Below are 21,969 nucleotides of genomic sequence, written 5' to 3'. Positions count from 1 at the left end.
TTTGCATCATTATTCTTGGATAAAGACAAGACCAAGCAAAGGCTGGCTTAAGGTTCAAAATGAAATGACTGACATGGAAAAAAGTAAACAATTGATAAAAGCAGAAGCATTTAGATTACTGTGGAATATGAATTTGGCCTATACTTTTTCCTAATGCTATTAATATTTATATGAAATAAATTCCTTTAGACCAAAAGATCTAAAATACTAAATTGGTTTATCTAAAGATAGGCTTGAAAAAGCAATGCTATATAGTTGGTAACATTTTTGTGCTTCACAAATTTAAATCTTTTGTTTTTAAATTTTCCCTCTTTAATATTTTCTGTCTTCCTGGCTTGTTTCTCCATCCTTTCTTTCAGTAATGTTTGTAATAAACTGAATTATGTCTCAGATGACAATAAAGTTGCTATCAGAAACTATCAGGTAGAAATATTGTAACTAAAATTTTGCCCCCAAAACCAGGTTGTTAGTACACACATAAGCATATATTCATTTTACATTACCATTATTTCGTCACAAAAAAATAAAATTTCAAACCTACTACAGAGTTGGCAAATATTTACAATAAACCACATACCAGCCTATCATATTACTTAAACTAAAACTGACCACTTGGAAATCATGCCGTGTCATAAGTAAAATTTTTAAAGATGAGCAATGTCATGCATTTGTACACAACAGAATTTGGTCACAGCCTCTAGGATGAAACAGTCTGGGAAAGAGAGCAGCTATTAGAGCCAGATTGCCTTTGTCCAGACTTCAGCCTCCACGCTTAGAAGCTGGGTTGACCATAGGCAAGTTACTTGAGCTTTCTGTGCTTTAGTTTCTGCAAAATGATACAAAACGATGACCTCCTTCAGAAGGCTGTTTCGCGAATAAATGAGATCAACACACGCTGTTCCCAGAACAACAGTGACTTGCAGAGGAAGCACTCAATAAATATTGACTGTTATAAAATATTTTGACTTTTTTTCCCCCTAGAACATAATCAGACTTGAGCAGTTAGTTATTACAAATAGTTTCACCTTTTTAGTCTTAAAATAATTTTCAGAGGACACAGTGTGGTTCTGGGTATTGAGTTCTTATCTCAGTTCTGCTGTCAACCTTTAGACAACCCAAGTCACTTAATATTTTGGTTCTCCATTTCCCTACCTATAATATGAAGAATTATTTAAATAATCTAGCTCAATAGTCTGGTAATCTAAACCAGAGATAATTGACTTTGGTCGGGGGAGGGGAGAGAAAAAGCCCAGAAAGTAAAAATTTGAGGCTTTGTGGATTGAGAGGCAAAACTGACGATATTGTGTAGGTACTTATACAACCATTTACTGTATAATCATTAAAAAATGTCAACACCATAATTAGCTTGTGGGCCATACAAAAACGGGCAATGGTGGATTTGGCCCATGGGCCATGGGTTGCCAATCCTCAACCAGAAGGAAAGCAGGAGATTGTGGCTGTTATTTACCAGTGCAAACATCATTTTTATTGAAGTAATTAGGATTCGTCCCTATTTGTCTATGTTATCACATACCTGGTTTTCCAAATCAGCCTTTTTCTGTTTATTTAGTTCAAGTGTATCCTGAAGCTTGGCCAGCTTGTCCTGAACTTCACGCAGGGCTCCCTGCTTCTTTCGAAGACCATCCATAGCAATTTTAAGCTCCCCTTCGGCTGCAGCTAGTTTTATCTTTTTGGGAGCTACTATTTTTGCCACTCTGCAAAAAGTAAAATTAGAGAATTAGATATACATTTTATACTGTAGTACATTTTCTATCACTGAATTTGTTTTTCTATCCTTACTATAACTCAAAACACATCTTTATGCAAAAATATATTCTGTATTTCATAGTCATAATCTGTATTCCATCTAGTGATCCAACCCGACCTCAGCACATATGAAATGATGATCAAAATAGATATCAAAGATGGGTAACATCTTCAAATAAGTAATTTTTTTTCAAATAAGTAATTTTTTATCCAATATAAAGTATTGATTATTGACAGTATGAATATCGGTCATTTTATAAAAGGAAAACGGTTTATGTGAAATACTGCAGTGTTTATGAAAACTAGTCTAATTCATAAAGCTTAATTCTTAGGAGGTGAGGTGTTTTACCTACGTCATTCTGCTCCTTAAAATTTTTCAGAATTCATCTTTAACTAAAACTTACCATCTATAAATATATATGTCGATAATAGAATAATAGAAGGGACTATATAAGGAAAAGATTGAATCTAAATTACCTTCTACCTGGGAAATGGGATCAGTGATGTTAGCTTTCTAAACAAATGATAAAATATTAAATTAAAATTTATCATTAACATAGCATGGTCTGAAACCCATGCAGTGAACAATAGATTTGTATAATGATTCAAATTGTGTATGAGTTTGAAAGACATGCTGTAAGAGTTGCTTTTTCAAGAATAACTCATAAGTTTTTCTGGTTTGTACAAAACATAAGTGGTTCTCATACAATCACCAGAAAAGACTCCTTGTCTTACAAAGAATATATATATATCATACTAGTGGTTTTCAAAATGTGGTCCAAGACATGCTTCATCCCATTCGGGGTGTCCATGACATCCTCTCCTGTTCAATTAAACATCTGACTTAGGCTGTATTTTATTCGTATACTTCAGTTGGAACAATATATTGCAGCAGATTGAACGAAGATGCAGTTTGAGAGTCCAGCTATCTCATACTGGTCACATATTAAAGAGATTTGCAAAAATATAAAACATCACTACTGTTCTCATAATTTTTGTGAAAAATGTGAATAAAAAATAAGTTATTTATGTAACATGCAATATTTTTATGAGTTAATAGTTGTTTCAAGTTTCTCTGTTTCAACTTCTAATAATGATAGATAAACACGTTTTTGGTGTCTTCAAGAATTTTTAAGAGTATAAAGGGTTCCTGAGCCCAAAAATGTTTACACACCACTGTATTATATTATATAATTGATATAGTCTTGCCTTCAGTAAATATGTACACACATAAAGATACTAGATATGAAAGTTTTATACTGTCTAAATGACCAAACAGGAAAATAAAACACAGGGTTTTGTTGTTGTTGTTGTTGTTGTTAGTACTTACTTATCATACGAATCCATTGCTATGACCCATTTACAAAGACCTTCAGCTGCTGTGGAAGCATTTCTAATCTTTTCTGGAACAAAATCTGGATTTGGAATATAATTTTTTCTTATGATATTCATATAAGCTGCAGGAATGTTGTCCTTGTCGTATTCATGAAGTGACTGTAGAAATCGGATGTCACCAAGAAGTCTCTTAGCTGGACCCCAGAAATCCTCTATTTTTTTCCCTGAACCTGTTGGGTCAGGGATTTTGTCAGCTTTGATGCCTTTCAAGATGCATATAGCTTCCATAACAAGCTTGACACCAGCAGGAGGACTCTTCATGGATTTTACCACTGTGATGTCCTAGAAATAACAACATGCTAATCATTAGAAAAGAATTTTTTGTTGACAAATTATGTCTAATTGGCTCCTATTTTCAAACTAAACCATAAGATAGAAACTCACTGTGTTTACTGGATAGAAATGGTGACAGCGATAGAATTCTGTCACAAAACATTGAGAAGTTTGTCCCAAAGGAAAAGTTAAGAACAACAACAACAAAATAATGGAAATATGCCCTAATGTGAGATTGCTCATGATGTAGTCAACTTCAAAAATATGTAACAGAGATTTGAGATTTGGCTGTTGCAAAAATAAGAGTTTTGTAGCTTCTTAAAAAAATTTTTTTAAAGATTTTATTTATTTATTCATGAGAGAGACAGGGGGAGAGAGAGAGAGGCAGAGACACAGGCAGAGAGAGAAGCAGGCTCCCTGTAGGGAGCCCAACGTGAGACTCGATCCCGGGACCCCAGAATCACGCTCCGGGCCGAAGGCAGGTGCTCAACTGTTGAGCCACCCAGGCGTCCCAGCTTCTTAAAAATTATGAAAGTAATAGATGCAAACATGAGAAAAATACATACAAAAAATATCTTGTAATCCTGTAATATCTAGTTAACTACTGCAAATATTTTAAATTTATATTTCTTCTATATGTTTTCTATGTCACATATACTATAAACTAGTGTATATGCTACATTTTCACCAATTTGGAATTATAGTATACATAACATTTGTGCTGCTTCAAAACTTTTCATATTTCAGTAACAATATATAGTGAACATCATCCTTACATCAACGAAACACATCATTTTAATGGCTGCATGACCTTCTGATGTATAGACATGAACCATAATTCTCAGACCCTATGTTTTTTTTCCTCTATTTTTCTTTTACTATTGTAATTGCCATATTGAATTAACAGCTTTGTGATTTTTATTGTTTTTTTTGTGTGTGTGATTTTTATTGTTAAAGCTTTTGGCACATATTGACAAACTCCTCTCCAGAAAGTATAAAAGCTGTTTTACTACATATACCCTCAGCAACAATGCTAGGCATTCTGATAAGCAAAGGAAATCATATTTTAATCTGTTTTTTAATACAAGTGAGGTAGGATACATTTTCATATGTTTATTGACTACTTGGGCTTCCTTTTTTGTGAATTACTTCTTCATATCATTTACTATCTTATAACTATTTTTTTATTGATTTATAAGCTTTTTACATAGAGGCATCTTAATCTTTTGTTTGCCATGTAGTTCAAATATTATCTCCCAGTGTTTTTACACTTCTGTGATGTTTGTATTAAACAAAATGTGTTGGTTTTTAGGTAGAATTTGTAACTTAAATTTTTTTTATTAGTTGTGAAAAGCAGAAGAGTATCCAGAGCACATATGCTACAAGCAATTTTGTCTAGGTTTTTTTTTTTTTTTCTTATTTCTCTCACATTTAAGAAATCCAAGGGCCTGGTCCATTGCAAGATATAAACATGACCTGCATTTTTCTACTATCTTATAGTAATATAATTGTTTATATTTAAATTTTAATCACTCTGAAATTTATATTGGAGTTAGGCGTGAAGAAAGGATCTCTCCTCACCCAAAAGTCTAGCACAATTCTCAACATTATGTTTAAAAATTCACCTTTATCTTTCTTAATTGAACTATCCCCCCTTTCACATCTAAATTTTTATTTATTTTTTTAATATATATTTTTTATTTTTATTTTATTTTAATTTATTTATTTTTATGATAGTCAGAGAGAGAGAGAGAGAGAGAGGCAGAGACACAGGCAGAGGGAGAAGCAGGCTCCAAGCACCGGGAGCCCAACGTGGGATTCAATCCCGGTTCTCCAGGATCGCGCCCTGGGCCAAAGGCAGGCGCCAAACCGCTGCGCCACCCAGGGATCCCCACATCTAAATTTTTAATGCCACATTTCATCCAATCTAAGACATGCTATTATAAAATACAACATTGTAGGCCATGCTACTAAGTCTCACCAAAATAAAAAAACCCCAAACACTAACCAACACTGACACGGTAGGTTATCACATCTACTGTGAGGTGTACACCGATTACAACAGTGTCTAAATGTGCAAAGTGCACCTTGGAATTAAACTACACACGTAGGTCCCATGCCTCTATCTACCACTGAACTGCAAAAGTGTTGTGCAAAGGTTTTGACACAACCGAGGTTTTAGGGTGGGTTCTGCAATAAGGCAGTTTTCTCCTTTTCCAAAACTGTGAGTCATGCACACGCACTTGTTTTATTTCAGGTCAGTCGGGGAATTCTCTTGCCCATTTGAGTTGCATCAGGTGCAGAGCCAACCTGGCTTCCCTGAGCCAGGCGAGGCAGGCGTAGTGCACGGCTGTGCTCCTACCTGCGCCGTCAGGGTATCCAGGGCCGAGAGCGCCGACTCCAAGATGGGCAAGGCCTCGGCCAGGTCCGCATCACACTCATCCTTGATGGCCTTGGCAGCCAGGGCTTGCTCGTTTGCTATCGTTTCGTCGGCTTTCACCACTTTTTCGGTTTTGGCCACCTCTACAGACTCCCTCTCGATGATTGCCATCATCTCGTCCACCTCTTTGCTCGCAACCTTCAACTGGGGATGGAGCGCCTCCAGCTCGGCTTGCATCGTGGCCACTTGAGATGCCGCAGAATCCAGTTTGTCCAAGCCCACTTCATACCTCTTCTTCATTTTCATGACCTCGCTGGAAGCAGACAGGTAAAGCAGGTTAGGCATCGGGTGCTGTGCCCTTCAGGGAAAAGCCTGAAATGTCCTTGAGCTTCTCAGGCTTTTCCCCAGGCATCACTAAAGGAGTGGTATGAAAGATTTTCACTAACAATTTGTCAAAATCCTGAGCTTCAGACAAAATTCTGAGCTTCAGAATAGCCAGTTGTGCACAATTAGAGCCAAAAGGATGCCGTGTTCGTTTTTGTGTGTCCCGTACCTAGCACAGGATCCAGGCATTGAACAGAATTCCAAAAGCTTGTGTGTTATATACTAGGGATAAGGCAAGGCGTGCTCATTACCAAAAGGAATTGTGTACCTCTAAATTAGTCACTTTGGGAAGTTTATCCCTACAACACACTACCATTCCTCAAAATCTTTTCATAATCACATCTTTTAAATAGACTTCAGGGCCCAAAATATATTATCTTGAATGTTGCCAAAGGTGGCAGATGATTTTAAGGAGTATTCAATATCCCAAAATAATTTTTTATTAAGACAATAATGATGGGAGGCCTGGGTGGCTCAGCGGTTGAAGCGTGTGCCTTGGGCTCAGGGTGTGATCCCGGGGTCCTGGGATCCAGTCCCACATCAGGCTCCCTTCAGGGACCCTGCTTCTCCCTCTCCCTATGTCTCTGCCTCTCTCTCTCTCTCTCTCATGAATAAATAAAACCTTAAAAATAAGACAATAATGACAAAATGGATAGATAATAACACTCAACACTGTGTGCAAAATGATTACAAAGCAATAACAGTTGATTGGGAATACAATAGTATTTTATGTGCTTTAAACACTTTATCTGCTTTCATGTATGTTCTCTGGATAATTATACGTTAGATGTAGAGAAAACTCTTTTTTATAATTCATTTCATTTAAAATATTTGATATACCATAATGTTTCAAAGTAAAAGGGGACATATTTTAGAAATCATCTTCAAAAAAGAGGTTGAAAAAAAAAAAAAGAGGTTGGAGTAGATAACAAACCAGCCTGATGACTGTGTAAAGGCAGAAGCATACTCTTCAGCTGAGGGCTTACCTGGCTTGAATTGGAGTAGATAACGGGAAAAACATTAAAAAGACTGCCACAGGGGGGGAAAAAAATCCCACACACCTCACATTTAGAAGTGAGGGTATGCTATGTTTTGTCACACATTTATTTCCCTTGAGTCAGAAAAATACTTGACATAATAGGAAATGAGGGGATTGGATACATAATAACACTATCTGGGAATTTGGTTTTCCAAAATCTTTAGAACAAGAACAGGAAAGTTTCCATACTGTGGTTGATCCCATGTGATGGTTTGCTAGCTAAACTACTGGCATCTTAGCAGGTGACCTGCTAACTTGCTTCTAGGTTACCAGAGAACCTGGCTATAAAGAGATCTGGAAGCTTTAGCTATTAAGGGAAGAGTAACCAAAGGATGGGGATCCCAGCTGAGGTAAAGGATAATTTTTTAAAAAGGTTTTAAAACTTAGTTTTTACTTGAGAGAGGGAGAGAGAGTGCGAGAGTGAGAGTGGGGAAGGGTGGAGCAGAGGGAAAGAATCCCAAGCAGACTCCCAGCTGAGCACAGAGCCCTAAACGGGGCTCAATCCCATGGCTTCAAGCTCATGACCTGAGCCGAAACCAAGAGGCAGACAATCAAATGAGCCACCCAGGTGCCCCATAGAGAAGTTTTTTAAAAAGAGGAAGATTTGAAAGGCAAGTAAGAATAACTAAAAATGCCTAGAAAACTATAACTTTCAATTTTCCTAAAACTTTGTATCTCATTTTCATAATATTTCTTTCAGTTAGGATGGCCTTAAACATTTTAAGTGTATAATCAGAGACATAATATCCAAAATGTAATAAGACTCTCCAAAAAGGTTTAATATTCTTAGATGGGAAAATATGGAAGAAAAAAAAAAGGCAAGATTTCATTAAGATTTCATTAAGTTAAAGATCATAAGATCTACATGGAAAGATACAGTAATGTAGATGCAGATTTCACTAAGTAGATGCAAAAAGTACGGATGATATGATTCAAACATGGGAGTATGGATCATGGTGCATAGGAAAGCTCTGACACCCCAGCTGCAGAAGATATTACAATAGTCACTGTAAATATGGATGAGGAGTATCCTACCAGGATGTAGGTAGCATCCTGGACAACATGGGAAAAGATGCTTCAAAATGCTTGACATAGTGGGTTAGCACAGGAAGATTTAGAATTAATTATAGTTAATATGCAAACATTAAACTTTGCATCAATATTTTTGCACCATGAAATTTGTGCATATTTGTATTTTAAGTATGTATTTTAATATTTAAAAGAATTCAGTCTGTTAGGTTCACAGATCAACCTTACAATCCAATATAAATTATGTAATTGAGCAAGAGCTACATTTCTGTTTTAAAGTAAAAATAGCTCATAAAGTTTATAGATAATACTAAACATTTAAAAGAACGTAAGGCCCACCCTCTGTATTAGTTTAACTAGGCTTTATAAATTATTAAAGTACCTAGGAAAGTTTGATTTGTTAAATCAGACCTCAAAGGGGAAATAAAAACCTTTAAAAATTATAAATGCAACATAAAAATTTTGCTGAAATTACTTTTTAAACGTGACCAAACATTCCTGAAGCTTCCCTTAAAAGGTAGATCAGTAAAAATTTCTAAATATCTAATTTTGTAGCATAAGATAATGTTTTTACATTTTCTAATATATTGGGTATTTTTTAGAATCAAAGAAACTCTTGAATAAACTTTTTGTTTGCATCTAAAAGTCACCCCCAGCAGATTGAAGGGGGTTAAGATGGCAGCATAGTAGGAGGACCCTAGGCTTGCCTCCTCCCAGAACACAGCTAGATAAATCCCAAATAATTCTGAATACCCAAGAAACCACCAGACAACTGACAGAATAAACTGCACAACTAGAGGGAGAGAAGAGGCCACATTATTGAAGGGAGGAGGTACCTGATTTGAGGGATAATCACTCCGGATATAAATGGACTAAGAGCTCCAGTCAAAAGACATCGAGTGTCAAGATGGATTCATCTTGACATCCATATGCTACCTATAGGAGACTCACTTTAGACCCACGGGTTGAAAGTGAGGGGACGAAGAATCCATTATCATACTAATGGACATCAAAAGAAAGCTGGGAAAAAAAAAGAAAGCTGGAGTAGCCAAACATACAACAAACTAGATTTTAAACCAATGACTATAATAAGAGATGAAGAAGGGCACGACCTCATAAAAACGGGGTCTATCCAACAAGAAGATCTAGCAGTTGTATGCATTTATGATGCTAACTTGGGAGCACCCAAATATATAAATCAACTAATAACAAATATAAGGAAATTCATCAATAATACAACAATAGCAGGGAACTCTGACACCCCACTCACAGCAACGGACAGATTCCCTAAGCAGAAGATCAGCAAGGAAACAGTGGCTTTGAATGACACACTAGACCAGGTGGACTTAGCAGATATAGTCAGAACATTTCATCCTGAAGCAACAGAATACACATTCTTTTTTGAGTGCACATAGGACCTTCTCCAAAATAGATCACACACTAGGTCACAAGTTGGGCAGGCCTCAACAACAAAAAGACTGAGATCATATCATGCATATTTTCCAACCACAATGCTATGAAATGTGAAGCCAACCACAAGAAAAAATTTGGAAAGACCAGAAATACATGGAGGTTAAAAAGCATCTTAATAAAGAGTGAATGGGTCATCCAAGAAATTCAAGAAGAAATTTAAAAATACATGGAAACAAATGAAAATGAAAACATGATGATCTAAAACCTTTGGGATGCAGAAAAAGCTGCCATAAGGGGGAAGCATATAGCAATATAGGCCTACCTCAAAAAGAAAAAAATTCTCAAATACACAACTTAACCTTGCACCTAAAAGAGTTAGAAAAAGAACAAATGAAGTCTAATGCCAGCAAAAGAAAGAAAATAATAAAGAGCGCTAATAAATGATATAGAATTAAACAAACAAAAAAAAGTAAAACAAATCCACAAAACCAGGAGTTAGTTTTTTGAAAGAATTAACAAAATTGATAAACCCCTAACCAGACTCATCTAAAAGAAAAGAGAAGGGACCCAAATAAAAATCACAAATGAGAGAGGAGAAATCACAACCAACACTGCAGACATATAAATAGTTATAAAAGAATATTATGAAAAATTGTATGCCAACAAATTGGGCAATCTGAAAGAAATGGATAAATTCCTAGAAACATAGAAACTACCAAAACTAAAACAGTAAGAAAGAGAAAATTTGACAGCCCCGTAACCAGCAAAGAAACTGAAGCAGGAATCAGAAATCTCCTAACAAACAAGAGTCCATGGCCAGATAGATTCCCAGGGGAATTCTCTGAAACATTTAAGGAAGAACTAATACCTAGTCTTCTGAAGCTGTTCCAAAAATAGACATGGAAGGAAAAATTCCAAAATCGTCCTATAAGGCCATTATTACCTTGATCCCGAAACAAGGCATTGCTGAAAACTACAGAACACTAATTAAAGAAACTGAAGAGGACACAAAGAAATGGAAAAATATTCCATGCTCATGGATTGGAAAGGCAAATATTGTTAAAATGTCTATACTACTCAAAGCAATCTACACATTCAATGCAATCCCTATCAAAATGCCACCAGCATTTTTCACAGGGCTAGAACAAACAATCCTAAAATTTGTATGGAACCACAAAAGACCCTGAATAGCCAAAACAATCATGAAAAAGAAAAGCTGGAAGAACACAATTCCAGATTGTAAATGTTTATTACAAAGCTATAGTGATGAAGACAGTATGGTGCTAGCACAAAACCAGACATATAGATTAATGGAACAGAACAAAGAACCCAGAAATGGACCCACAACTATATGGTCAACTAATCTTTGACAAAGCAGGAGAGAATATCCGACGGAAAAAAAGATAGCCTCTTCAACAAATGGTGTTTGGAAAACCAGACAGAGACATGCAAAAGAATGAAACTGGACCAATTTGTTACACCATCCACAAAAATAAATTCAAAATGATGAAAGACCTAAATGTGAGACAGGAAACCATCAAATTCCTAAAGGAGAACACAGGCAGCAGCAACGTCATTGACGTTGTAAGAGAAGCTTCTTACTCTAGACACACCCCTGGAAGCGAGGGAAACAAGAGCAAAATGAACTACTGGGACCTCATCAAGCTAGAAAGCTGCGCAGCAAAGGAAACAATCAAACTATAAAGCAGCCTACAGAATAGGAGAAGGTATTTGCAAATGACTTATCTGATAAGGGTGAGGACCCAAACTCCACGCAGAACTTATCAAACTCAACACCTAAAAACAAATAATCCAATTAAGAAATGGACAGAAGACACGAATAGACATTTTTCTAAAGAAGACATTTAGATGGCTAATGGGCGCATGAAAAGACACTCAACATCACTTGTCATCGGGAAAATACAAATCCAAAGCACAATGAGATCCCACCTCACACCAGTGAGAATGGGGAAAATTAACAAGGCAGGAAACAACAAATGTTGGCGAGGATGTGGAGAAAGGGGACCCCTCTTGCACTGTTGGCAGGAATGCAAGCTGGTGGGGCCACTCTGGAAAACAGTATGGAGGTTCCTCAAAAAGTCAAAAATAGAACCACCCTACAATCCAGCAATTACACTACTGAGTATTTACCAAAAGTTCACAAAAATACTGAACTTAAGGGATACATGCACCCCAATGTTTACAGCAGCATTATCAACAATAGCCAAATTATGGAAAGAGCCCAAATGTCCATCAACTGATGAATGGATAGAGAAGTTACGAGGTGCACGCATGTGCGCGCACGCGCGTGTGTGTATACAGTGGAATATCACTCAGCCATCAAAAAGAATGAAATCTTGCCATTTGCGATGACATGGATGGAGCTCGAGTGTATTATGCTAAATGAAATAAGTCAGATGGAGAAAGACAAATATCTAGGATTTCACTCATATGTGTAAATTAAGAAACAAAATAGATTCACATAGCAGAAGGGTGGAAAAGAGAGGGAGGCAAACCATAAAACAGACTTTTAATGATAGAGAACAAACTGAGGGTTGCTGGCAGGGGGGTGGGCAGGAGGGTGGGTTAAACGGGTGATGGACATTAAGGAAGATATTTATTGTGATGAGCCTTGGGCGTTGTAGTGCATGATGAATCACTAAACTCTATTCCTGAAACCAATACTACATTATATGTTAACCAACTGGAATTTAAATAAAAACTTGAAACTACAAAAATAAATAAATAAATGTCACCTTCAATGACATTAAAAACTCACATCGACACATATATAGTCCATAAGCTTATTGATGTTTATATTGAGATTTTCAAAATGAGTTTTTTTTTTTACTTCTTAACCCTTTATTTCCTGACTAATACAAGTTTATATGCTTTGCCTTACATCCTAAGGTTAGTTTTCACACAAAGGAATGCTAGAACACAAAGGAATTATCATTTTGGTATATTTTAGGTAATGTCCTATTATAAGGACTGTATCACAAAGTGTTTTTAATATTTGTTAGATTATCTTTAAAATCTTACATAGTACCAATAAAATCATCAGTGAAGGGAATTCGATTTAATAGTTAATTGGGTTACTGTTTAGTATCTATGTCATTTAATAGTTTTTAAAAACTCATTTTCTTTTTAAAATTTTTTTTAATTTTTATTTATTTATGATAGTCACGGGGGGGGTGGGGGGCAGGCATAGACGCAGGCAGAGGGAGAAGCAGGCTCCATGCACCGGGAGCCCGATGTGGGATTCAATTCCGGGTCTCCAGGATCGCGCCCTGGCCCAAAGGCAGGCGCCAAACCGCTGCGCCACCCAGGGATCCCTCATTTTCATTTTAAGAGGCAAATCTGAAATTTCTCTAACTGGAAAATCAGTTATTTTCAAACTTAAATTTTGTTTCAGATTTTCATATAGTATTTTTATCTACATGACACCATAATATACAAATTTTATCAAGACTTAGGGCAAGTACCAAGGGAATGGCACTTTTCCCCTGTAGAGATAATAAAAGAAACAAAAAATAGAGGTTTTAAAAAACCATGTTAGCCAAGTTACAACACATCCTGTGATTCCCTCTTCCCTTTTACAAATAATGAGAGTTTAAAGAAGGAAACCTGACTAGGTATATAGAGTAGCTGTATCTGGTTTCAGCTGTTCAATACCTGTACAAGAGTTTTATCTATTATCTAATTACTTATCAAAAAAAAATCTCTCCAGTGGTGTTTATTCAATATCATTGTCAAAGGACCCTAGAGTCTTAGCCCAGCTCTAAGTAGCACATCTTTATTCCTTCAATGAATACGATTATGCATTTACAGTGCGCTAGACGATGCATCTATATAAAAGAGTAAGACCTTCTCCCTATCCTAAATGTTTGTGAAATAAACCAAAATTCACAGTACAGACATATACATGTGTGTATATATACAAGATAAATCTTTATGACATCCTAAGCTATGTCATTTCTGTACACACAAATATTTTAAAACTGCCATAGCTTACTTAGAAATGTGAAATTTGGGGGTGCCTGGGTGGTGGAGTCGGTTGAGCCCCTGACTCTTGGTTTTGGCTCAGGTCATTATATCAGGGTAGTGAGACTGAGCCCAAGACAGGACCCACACTCAGCTCAGTGTGGAGTCTATTTGCCCTTCTCTCTCCCCCTAGCTCCCTCAGCCCCTCCCCCTGCTCACTCTCTCTAAAATACATAAATAAATAAACCTTCTTTTTTACCTTCTTTTCTTTTCCAACAAGATTTTGAAAGTGGAGATTAATTCAAGATACGAGGTAGGAGTCACATAATTGTATCTTTGAAGTTCGACATAGAAGGATGTAGATAAATCTATAGTAGAAGTGTGGAAGCTTTTACACATGCTGATACAGTCCTCTCGTATTTCCTCTGACATTTCAATTTCTTCCAAGAAGCGCGAGGCAACTGCCTGGAGTGCATCTTCAGGCCATGACTAAATTTAAGATAAACGAGTTAGTACTTGATCAAAGTGGCTAGTCTAGCGTAAGTTACTACTGCCATCCTTTGCGATTTATGGGTGTTAGAAACGGAAGGGAACACGTGAGGGATGAGGCTGGAGGGACACTTCCATGAGGAACTTCCCTCCCTACTCCCACCCAAGGACTTGCACACTCAGGGCCGAGAGCCAGGAGCTAGTACAAGTAATATTGATTCTTCATGGTCTGTTCAAAGGTCACAGAAACTGTTCATGAACATTGTAGGAGTAAAGAAGAGGAAAGGCATTAAACTGATGGAATGCCTATTTCCGCGTGCATCCTACCTGCACCATCCCAGCCAATTCTCCCAATAATTCTCTGAAAGTAAATGTTGTCCTTTCCACTGAACTCCAGAAGAGTATGAATGACTATTTCCTTGATTTCTCTAAAAGGTATCTCAAACGCAACAGGTCCAAAGCGTGGTTCCTAACTCCCCCCAGATAATCACCATCTTCCCCAACTTTGTAAACATCCCCAACATCCGCCCCTATTCTCCAGCCAGAATGCAGGAATCCTCCTCGATACCCCTCCTCCTCCTCAACCCTTCATCACCCCATACAGAAGATCTATAGGCACCATCCGCACGATCGCGTCCAAATCCTTTCTCTTCTTCCTACGCCTACCACGGCCATCCCAAGTCACCTCTGTTTTCGTCTGCTTGGAATGTTCCCAGAGTCCTGGCCGGCTCCCGGCCTGTGTGGCTCCCTACAGCTGCCGGAGCGATTTTCTTCCAAAGGTAAATGAGCTCATGTCACACTCCTCAATTAATAATGCTTCAAAGACTTCCTAGCACACTTCAAATCCAAAACCAACTCGCTTGTCTCTGCCGATGGGCCCTTGCCACCCTTCTGACCTCACCCCTGTCGCTCCGGCCTCAGTTTCTCTCCACCTGCGTCTCCACGGCCCCTCCCTGGCCTCTGCCCAGACCCTCTGAGCCCTGGCACCTTTCGTCTGGCGAGCCTCCCCTTTGAGGTCACCTCTTCGGAAAGCCTTTGACTGCCCCATTGATGGAACAGTCCTTTGCTACCTTGGTTGTCTCTAGAAAAATCAGCTTGGGATCAGAAGCCTGGTCTATTTCGCTTCCAGCTTTTAGAAGAGCACCTGCTATTGAGCAAGGGGCTCCGTAAGCTTGCTTCGCAGGAAAGCGTGCTAGCAGGAAACGGAGGGACAGAGGGGCCATGGAGTTCCCCCCAAGGTCACATGCTGACACAGCCACCCCCCCCAGGGGCTCTGCTGCAGGCCCCAGCTTCCCCACTGCAACCCGGTCTTGGCCGCTCTGGGTGTCCTGAACCTGAAGTCTGCAGCCACGGGGTCACTCCGGCTTTCTTGCCTTTGGCTTCCTGTAGACGTTGGCTAATAGAAAACAACGGGAGGAGGGGGAAGGGGGGGGGAGTCGTGCCCCCTCCCCAGCATCCCTGCAGGAGCTCAGGTCTGGGCCTCTGCCTCCCGATCCTGGGATGCAGCTCTCCTGCCCGGCTCCAAGCTCCAGGGCCGTGCTTTCCCCCTCCTGCCCCTTTACCCCCCAGTGGTAGTGACAGCTCCCTGCACTGCCCCCCTTCCAACTGCTCGCCTCCCCCCCTCGGATCCCTCACCCCTACCCCCCCAGGGACAGCTCCCTCATCAGCTCTTGCAGGGAAGCCTTCCAGCGGGCCTTCTCCCCGAGCCCCCGACTGCTACTCAAACCTCCCCTAAAGCCTTCTGTGAAATGTTGGGGTCCCTGAGTGTATGTCAGTGAGAAAATGTTTGTCTCTTACGACTTCTTGAATTTGCACAACACATCATCATCTATCAGAAAATTCTGCTTGATGCATCTATGAAAGGAGCCACGGTGATGACAAAGACTGGACCGTTCTAGAAGTCGACCTAAGGTCTGCCCAGCAATACCTGAAACCAGTCAATGGTGCAGCAGTTAACAAGAGCGGGGAACTTGCGGAGGCGAACCCGGAATGCATCCCCGATGGGACTCATGGCCAGGACGACGTGCAGGTGGTTGCGACAGCGATCGATGAACATATTGAAAAGGGCTATGGGGCTCCCATCGGTCTGTTTGGTCTTATCCCGTTGGCGATCTAACTGCCGCATCTTGTCACAGATCTCCTGCTTCTCATCCAACGGGAAGAGGTTGGGGACCTCCCCAGCGTTCAGCAGGTTGTTGACATCTTCTAGAAAGGACTCCCTTTTAATCTGAGTGTCTGTGAACAGGAAGACCCCCTGCATCTCACCTTCGGCACATTTCCTTAGGATCACTTTTAAATCCTCGTGCCACTCAAAATGACCATAGCCCTTGGAGATTTCAACCTGAAAAACGGAATAATCAGCCATGTGGGCAGCTAACCGGGTGACAGACTGCCTTCCACTCCCTCCGACCCCGACCAGAAGAGCGTGGCTGCGGGGCTGCTTCAGGATCCTGGAAATCCTGCTGATGTGTTCTATGGCAAATCGGAATAAGACCAGGCTCATGGTTTTTTTGCTCATGTTATTGTATTCTTCCAGGTGAGCTTCCACGATCACCCGCAGATTATCCACATCCTTGATTTCCCTGTAGTTGGTGTCCTCCCTCCTGGGGTCGTGGAAATCACAGAACATTAAGCTACGCAAGTCATCTTCTCCTACCACCCCGTCACCGTCGAAATCTAAGCTTTGGAAAAGTTCCTGGAAGTCTTCGTCCATGTATTTTTGCAAAACTTCTCGAATGTAGTTGATAAGCCAACTTCGATCTGCATTATCCAGAAGACGATCATAATACACTCTGAGGACCTAGAGGGTAATGAAGCAGCAGCATTAGGCGCCGATTCTTCTGGTTTTGTGCTTTCATTTACATATTAATCTCAAGTCACAGAAAAAGGACTCTCAGGAAAATTTCTATGGGTTTTATTAAAAGCATAGCCACGTAATCAGGATGTACTCATAATAATGCTTGTTTTAAATATTAGTTTTGATCATATATATTTGAGATGATACACAGTTAACATTCAGTTACGAATAAACCAAGATAACTTGGGGGCACTGAAGCCGATTAGAGAGGTGCAAAGAGTATGAATGACTAGAAAAGGAAAAAAGGGACTAGAGAAGGTTAGTGGCTGCCTTTGCTCTGGTCACTTAGATATAGATAAGGAAGCTGGGTATTCCCTTGCCATGATCCTTCCTTTTTCTAAGCCGGGAAACATTCTGAAAATTATTGACAAATGGATAGTATTATTTTTTTGAGCTCACTTTTTTGGAAAAAAGAGTGAATGTCTTAGGTGAAAGCCAAGTTTGTTTTGCACATTTATTATCTTTAAGTCACCGCAGAGGACAATCTACTAAAATAAACTCTGGTGATATGCACATGTTACTGGATTATAAGAAATAGTTAAGCAGGCTTGTCACAGAAAACAGCGATTTCCTCAACATGGTGTAATTGTCCCTTGGTTACTAACTGTTTGGACTGGACTATGTCCCTCTCCACTCCTCCCCCTCTTCCCCCCCCCCCCCCCCCCCCGTTCATGTGGAAGTCCTACCCACCAATAGGACTATATTAAGAGTGACATCCTTTAAGGAGGTAATTAAAGTTAAATACAGTCACAAGGGTGGAACCCTAGTCCCATAGCCCTAGTCCCCTAGGACTGTCCTTATAAGATGAGGGTTTCCACTCTTTGCCTGCAGGTACACAGAGGAAAGGCCAGTGAGGACAGTGAGGAGCAGCCATCTAACCACACTTGGTGGCACCTTGGACTCCCGGCCTCTGGGACTAGGAGGAAATAAATTTCTGTTAAGCCACTCTGCTTGTGGTGTTGTGTTACGGCAGCACTAGCAGACTAATGGACGTACGCTACAAGCAGTGCATGTCTGCAGTAGCAGGACTTCTGTCATTTGGGGGAAATTACTGAAACCCGCCTGCATCAGCTGGAGCTGTACCTGTAAAATACCTGCTTTGCGTTATATTCCAGATGTATGGCAAAAATAAAATGACAGCGTATGTGGAAACACTATAAAATTCAGAAGTAAAATCGTGACAAACCACCTCGAAATCAGCCTAATGGTGTTCAAGAGTAGTGATTTGAGTGTTTTCACTATTGTCAAGCTGGTGCCAAAATAGTGTCATCCCTTTTTCTAGCAGTGGCGGCTGCATACACAAATGGTACGACTGAGGCTTCCTGCATACTCTAACCAGTCCAAGAGCTATTTCTTTATGGGGCAACCTAGTTGCCCGATGTATGCCCATCATCCCCTGCTTGGATTGAGGGCTGAAGACCATGTACAATATTCCTGTGGGAGGAGAAACCTAAATCAAGCCCACCTCACATATCAGGTGTCAGGGCCTAAGAGGAATCAGTATGCTGGGATCTAGCTGGCAACGTGGCAAGAAGCTAAGGTAGGGTTTCTCAAGGACTGTCACCACACCTGTACCAACTCATCTGTTGTGCTGGCAAAAATGCAGAGTGCAGGGGCCCACTCCGGGCCCTGACTTGAAAACTTTGGGGATGGTGGCCTGGGAATATCTTTTATTTTTCGACTTTTATTTCTTTACATAAGGTACAAAAATCCAAAGTGTGCAGCTCCAAGAATTTTTACACAGGTGACACCCTTGTCACCACCACCAAGATCAAGGTACAGAACACTCCCAGCGCCTTAGAGGCTCCCTCCCATGCTCACTTCTGTGGACACCCTCCCCTCTCTACCCTGTGATCCTATTGCCCCCCTCTTCCATTTTTAAAAGTTTGATATGTAAAATTTTTCTATTATAAATCTACATGATTATCAGAGAGGCAATTTCTGGAATATTTTTATTACATTGTACTTTTGCTTTGAGTTTATTTACCTCCAAGCCTTAATTACAGATTGTTTTAACGGATACCTAATTCACATATCATAACATTCGCTCTTTTAAAGCACGTAATTCGGTGGCTTTTATAATATTCACGAAGGTAAGCAAGCATCATAACTATCAATTCTAGAACATCTTCATCATCCCATGTGGAAACCCTGTACCCCTTAGGAGTCACTCCTTATTATTCCCCTACACTCCCCACAACCCCTGGCAACCATTAATCTATTTTCTGCCTCTAGGCTTCTTTCTCTTAACACGTTTTCCAGGTTAATCCATGCTGTAGTATGCGTCGCTATTTCCTTTCAGAGCTGAATAAAGTTCCAATGTAAGTACATGCCACATTTTGTCCAGGCATCAGCTGATGTATATCTAGGTTGTGTCTACTTTTTGTTTATTATGAATGATTCTAATAACATTCCTGCATAAGTTTTTGTGTGGACATATGTTTCGGTTCTCCTGGATATGTGGCTAGGAGCAGAACTGCTGGGTCCTATGGTAACTCTGTGTTTAACATTTTGAGAAACTACCAAACTGTTCTCCACTGCAGCTGCACCATTTTTCATTCCCACAGGCAGTGGGTGGCGGCTCTGACCATCCTTACCAATACTTGTTATTAACTGTCTTTTTGATGACCACCATCCTAGCTTCCCTAATGATTAATGATGTTGAACATCTTTTCATGTGCTTATTGGCCATCTGCGTGTCATCTTTGGAGAAATGTCTATTCGAATCCTTTGCCCACTTTTAAATTAGGTTGTCTTTTATTTATTTTTTATTTTTTTTAGGTTGTCTTTTACTGTTGAGTTGTTATGTTTTCTGGATATTAGACATTAGATATTGCGATTTTTTTCCCCATTCTATGGGTTGTCATCTCATTTTCTAGATACTATCCAATGAGGCATGAAAAAGTTTAATGAAATAAATTTCATTTTTAATGAAATCTAATTTATTTTTTTTCCTTGGGTCACTTGTGCAGAATAACTACATTTAACAAAGCAAACCGGATGTTATGTACACAAATGTTTGAAAGCCATGGAGAAGTCAAAGAGAACGTAAAGTAGTAAGCCAATTTCAAACCTAAAAAAGCATTTATTAAAATTCTATTAGCTCTTTTAGTTTGGTAAAAGTGTCTGGAAAGGAAAGGGGCATCTAAAATAGTATCTGACATATATTAGACCTTAGGAAATCTTTTTTGAGTGAATAGGAACAAAGCACAAATAGAGTGTTGAGTTCAAGCACTTCACATTTTTTGAAATGTTGGGAACAATGTGTCTAGCACTGTTCTCAGCACTGTGGATAAATCTGCGACCAAAAAAAAAAAATCTCTGCCCTCATGGAGCTCCCTACCTGAGGGAGATGGACAATAAACATGACAAATAAATTATATGGCGTGTTAGATGCTGATAAATGCTATGAAAAGAAGAAAAATAGAGTAAGTCAAGAAAGACTGGAATTCCTGGTGGGGTGTGAGAATGTCGTATTCAATGGTGGTCAGTGTGGGCCTCACTGAGAAGGAGAGATTTAAAAAAAAAAAAAAAAAAAAAAGAAGGAGAGATTTGATCAAAGGCAGTAGGAAGCAGGCCCACAGGATCTGGGGGGAAAGCATTCCAGGCCGAGTGCATGGCCAGTAGGCCTGTGTTGCTAGGTGAAGGGTGAATGAGTATGAGGGCAGGAGGCAGCCTGAGGGGAGCCAGGAAAGAGGTACACACGTGAGACCTTATGGGCCATCAGACTTTTATTTTTAATCCCTCCCAATGAAGTAGAGTGCTATTGAAAGGTTTTGAGCTAAGAACTTAAATTTACTACATTATATCAATATGAAGTACTCACTAAAAATTGCAAGTTATTATAGCGCGAATTTCATTAAATGCCCAAAGAGCTCAACAGCCATTGTCGAAACTCAATAATGTCACACTGAAGTGTAGTATAAGATTTGAAAGATGCTAAAAAGGGCACATACCATAAATATACAATAGCACATATGAGCTCCTCCCACGACTAGAAGAAAGGAACGGCCTGTATAATCCCAAGCCATGAAGCATGTTATGTATAATAAGGCTGCCTTTCTTCTTCTCTTTATGCACTTGTACAAATTGTGTGCTTGCCGTGTGTCAGGTGCTGGGGAAAGTAGAGAAATTAGTAAAGTTGCTGCTCTCAAAAAGCTTCTACTCCAGTAGAGACACTAAATAAGCCAAAATATAGACAGTGTCAAGTGATGTTCCGTGTTATAAAGAAGAAAATGAGATAAAGGAAAAAGAGCTATGGGAGGTAGGGATGGCTCAGAGCAAGCCTCAACAGAAAGGGGATATTTGACAGAGACCTTCAGGAAGCAGGCAGGCTTTCTGGATGATGGGGGGAAGAGTGTTCTAGGCAGAAGGAATATCAAAGGGTGAAGCTCCTGGAGAGGAGGATGCTAGATGCTTCCTAGAGCAAGATTTGGCTACTGACAAAACTCACTCCTTTGATGAAGTCAGAGACATCCTCCCCTCATATCTCTCTCCTTCTCTACCTTTCAGCTACTGTGGCCTACTAGACTTATAGCCTGTGTCCATGTCCCAGGATATGCATCCCACTCTGGCAAGTAAGGGACCTACAGAGGAGTGCAGTAAGAATCCACAGGTCAGGGGACGCCTGGATGGCTCAGCGGTTGAGTGTCTTCCTTTGGCTCAGGATGTGATCCTGAAGTTCTAGGATCGAGTCCCACACATCGGGCTCCCTGCATGGAACCTGCTTCTCCCTCTACCTATGTCTCTGCCTCTCTCTGTGTCTTTCATGAATGGATAAATAAAATCTTTAAAAAAAAAAAAAAAAGAATCTACAGATCATAGGTTTTGAGAAAATTATTTTAGGGACCTTGCTGTGGCCAAAATTCTTGAGCAGAATTTCGTTTGGACTTATATTTGAATGTGTGAGGATTTGGGAATTTAAATTGTAAAATAAAAAGCCTATTGAAATGGAATTTT

General features: G+C 39.5%; 1 protein-coding gene and 1 long non-coding RNA gene across 14 annotated transcripts in view; one reads left to right on the top strand and one right to left on the bottom strand.

Annotated features, from left to right (window-relative positions):
- DNAH7 (dynein axonemal heavy chain 7) overlaps window positions 1-21,969 on the bottom strand; it is a 233,335-nt gene that overhangs the window by 88,020 nt on the left and 123,346 nt on the right. For all 4 annotated transcript variants that reach the window (XR_013372697.1, XR_013372696.1, XM_077884754.1 and 1 more), the window contains exons 41-45: window positions 16,081-16,953; window positions 13,924-14,153; window positions 5,798-6,128; window positions 3,098-3,444; window positions 1,535-1,715 (exon numbers count right to left, since the gene is read on the bottom strand). Coding sequence is in view for 2 of the 4 variants with exons in the window: in XM_077884754.1 (XP_077740880.1) it covers window positions 1,535-1,715; window positions 3,098-3,444; window positions 5,798-6,128; window positions 13,924-14,153; window positions 16,081-16,953 (1,962 nt within the window). In the remaining 2 variants the exon portion in view is untranslated. The remainder of the gene's footprint in view (window positions 1-1,534; window positions 1,716-3,097; window positions 3,445-5,797; window positions 6,129-13,923; window positions 14,154-16,080; window positions 16,954-21,969) is intronic.
- The window catches only part of LOC144305698 (uncharacterized), a 136,406-nt gene that overhangs the window by 52,995 nt on the left and 61,442 nt on the right, over window positions 1-21,969 (top strand). For 3 of the 10 annotated variants that reach the window (XR_013372703.1, XR_013372702.1, XR_013372707.1), the window contains exon 3: window positions 5,965-6,142. This is a non-coding gene — a long non-coding RNA (uncharacterized LOC144305698). Of the gene's footprint in view, window positions 1-5,692; window positions 6,143-13,944; window positions 13,978-14,392; window positions 14,539-19,982; window positions 20,067-21,522; window positions 21,805-21,969 lie in introns of those variants that run through there. The other 7 variants (XR_013372704.1, XR_013372700.1, XR_013372701.1 and 4 more) reach the window with 6 other exon arrangements.

Source organism: Canis aureus, chromosome 36 (assembly GCF_053574225.1).
Source record: "Canis aureus isolate CA01 chromosome 36, VMU_Caureus_v.1.0, whole genome shotgun sequence".
NCBI classification, from domain to species: Eukaryota; Metazoa; Chordata; class Mammalia; order Carnivora; family Canidae; genus Canis; species Canis aureus.
Note: the sequence above shows the minus strand (reverse complement) of the source record. Positions and strands in the feature narration are given on the sequence as shown.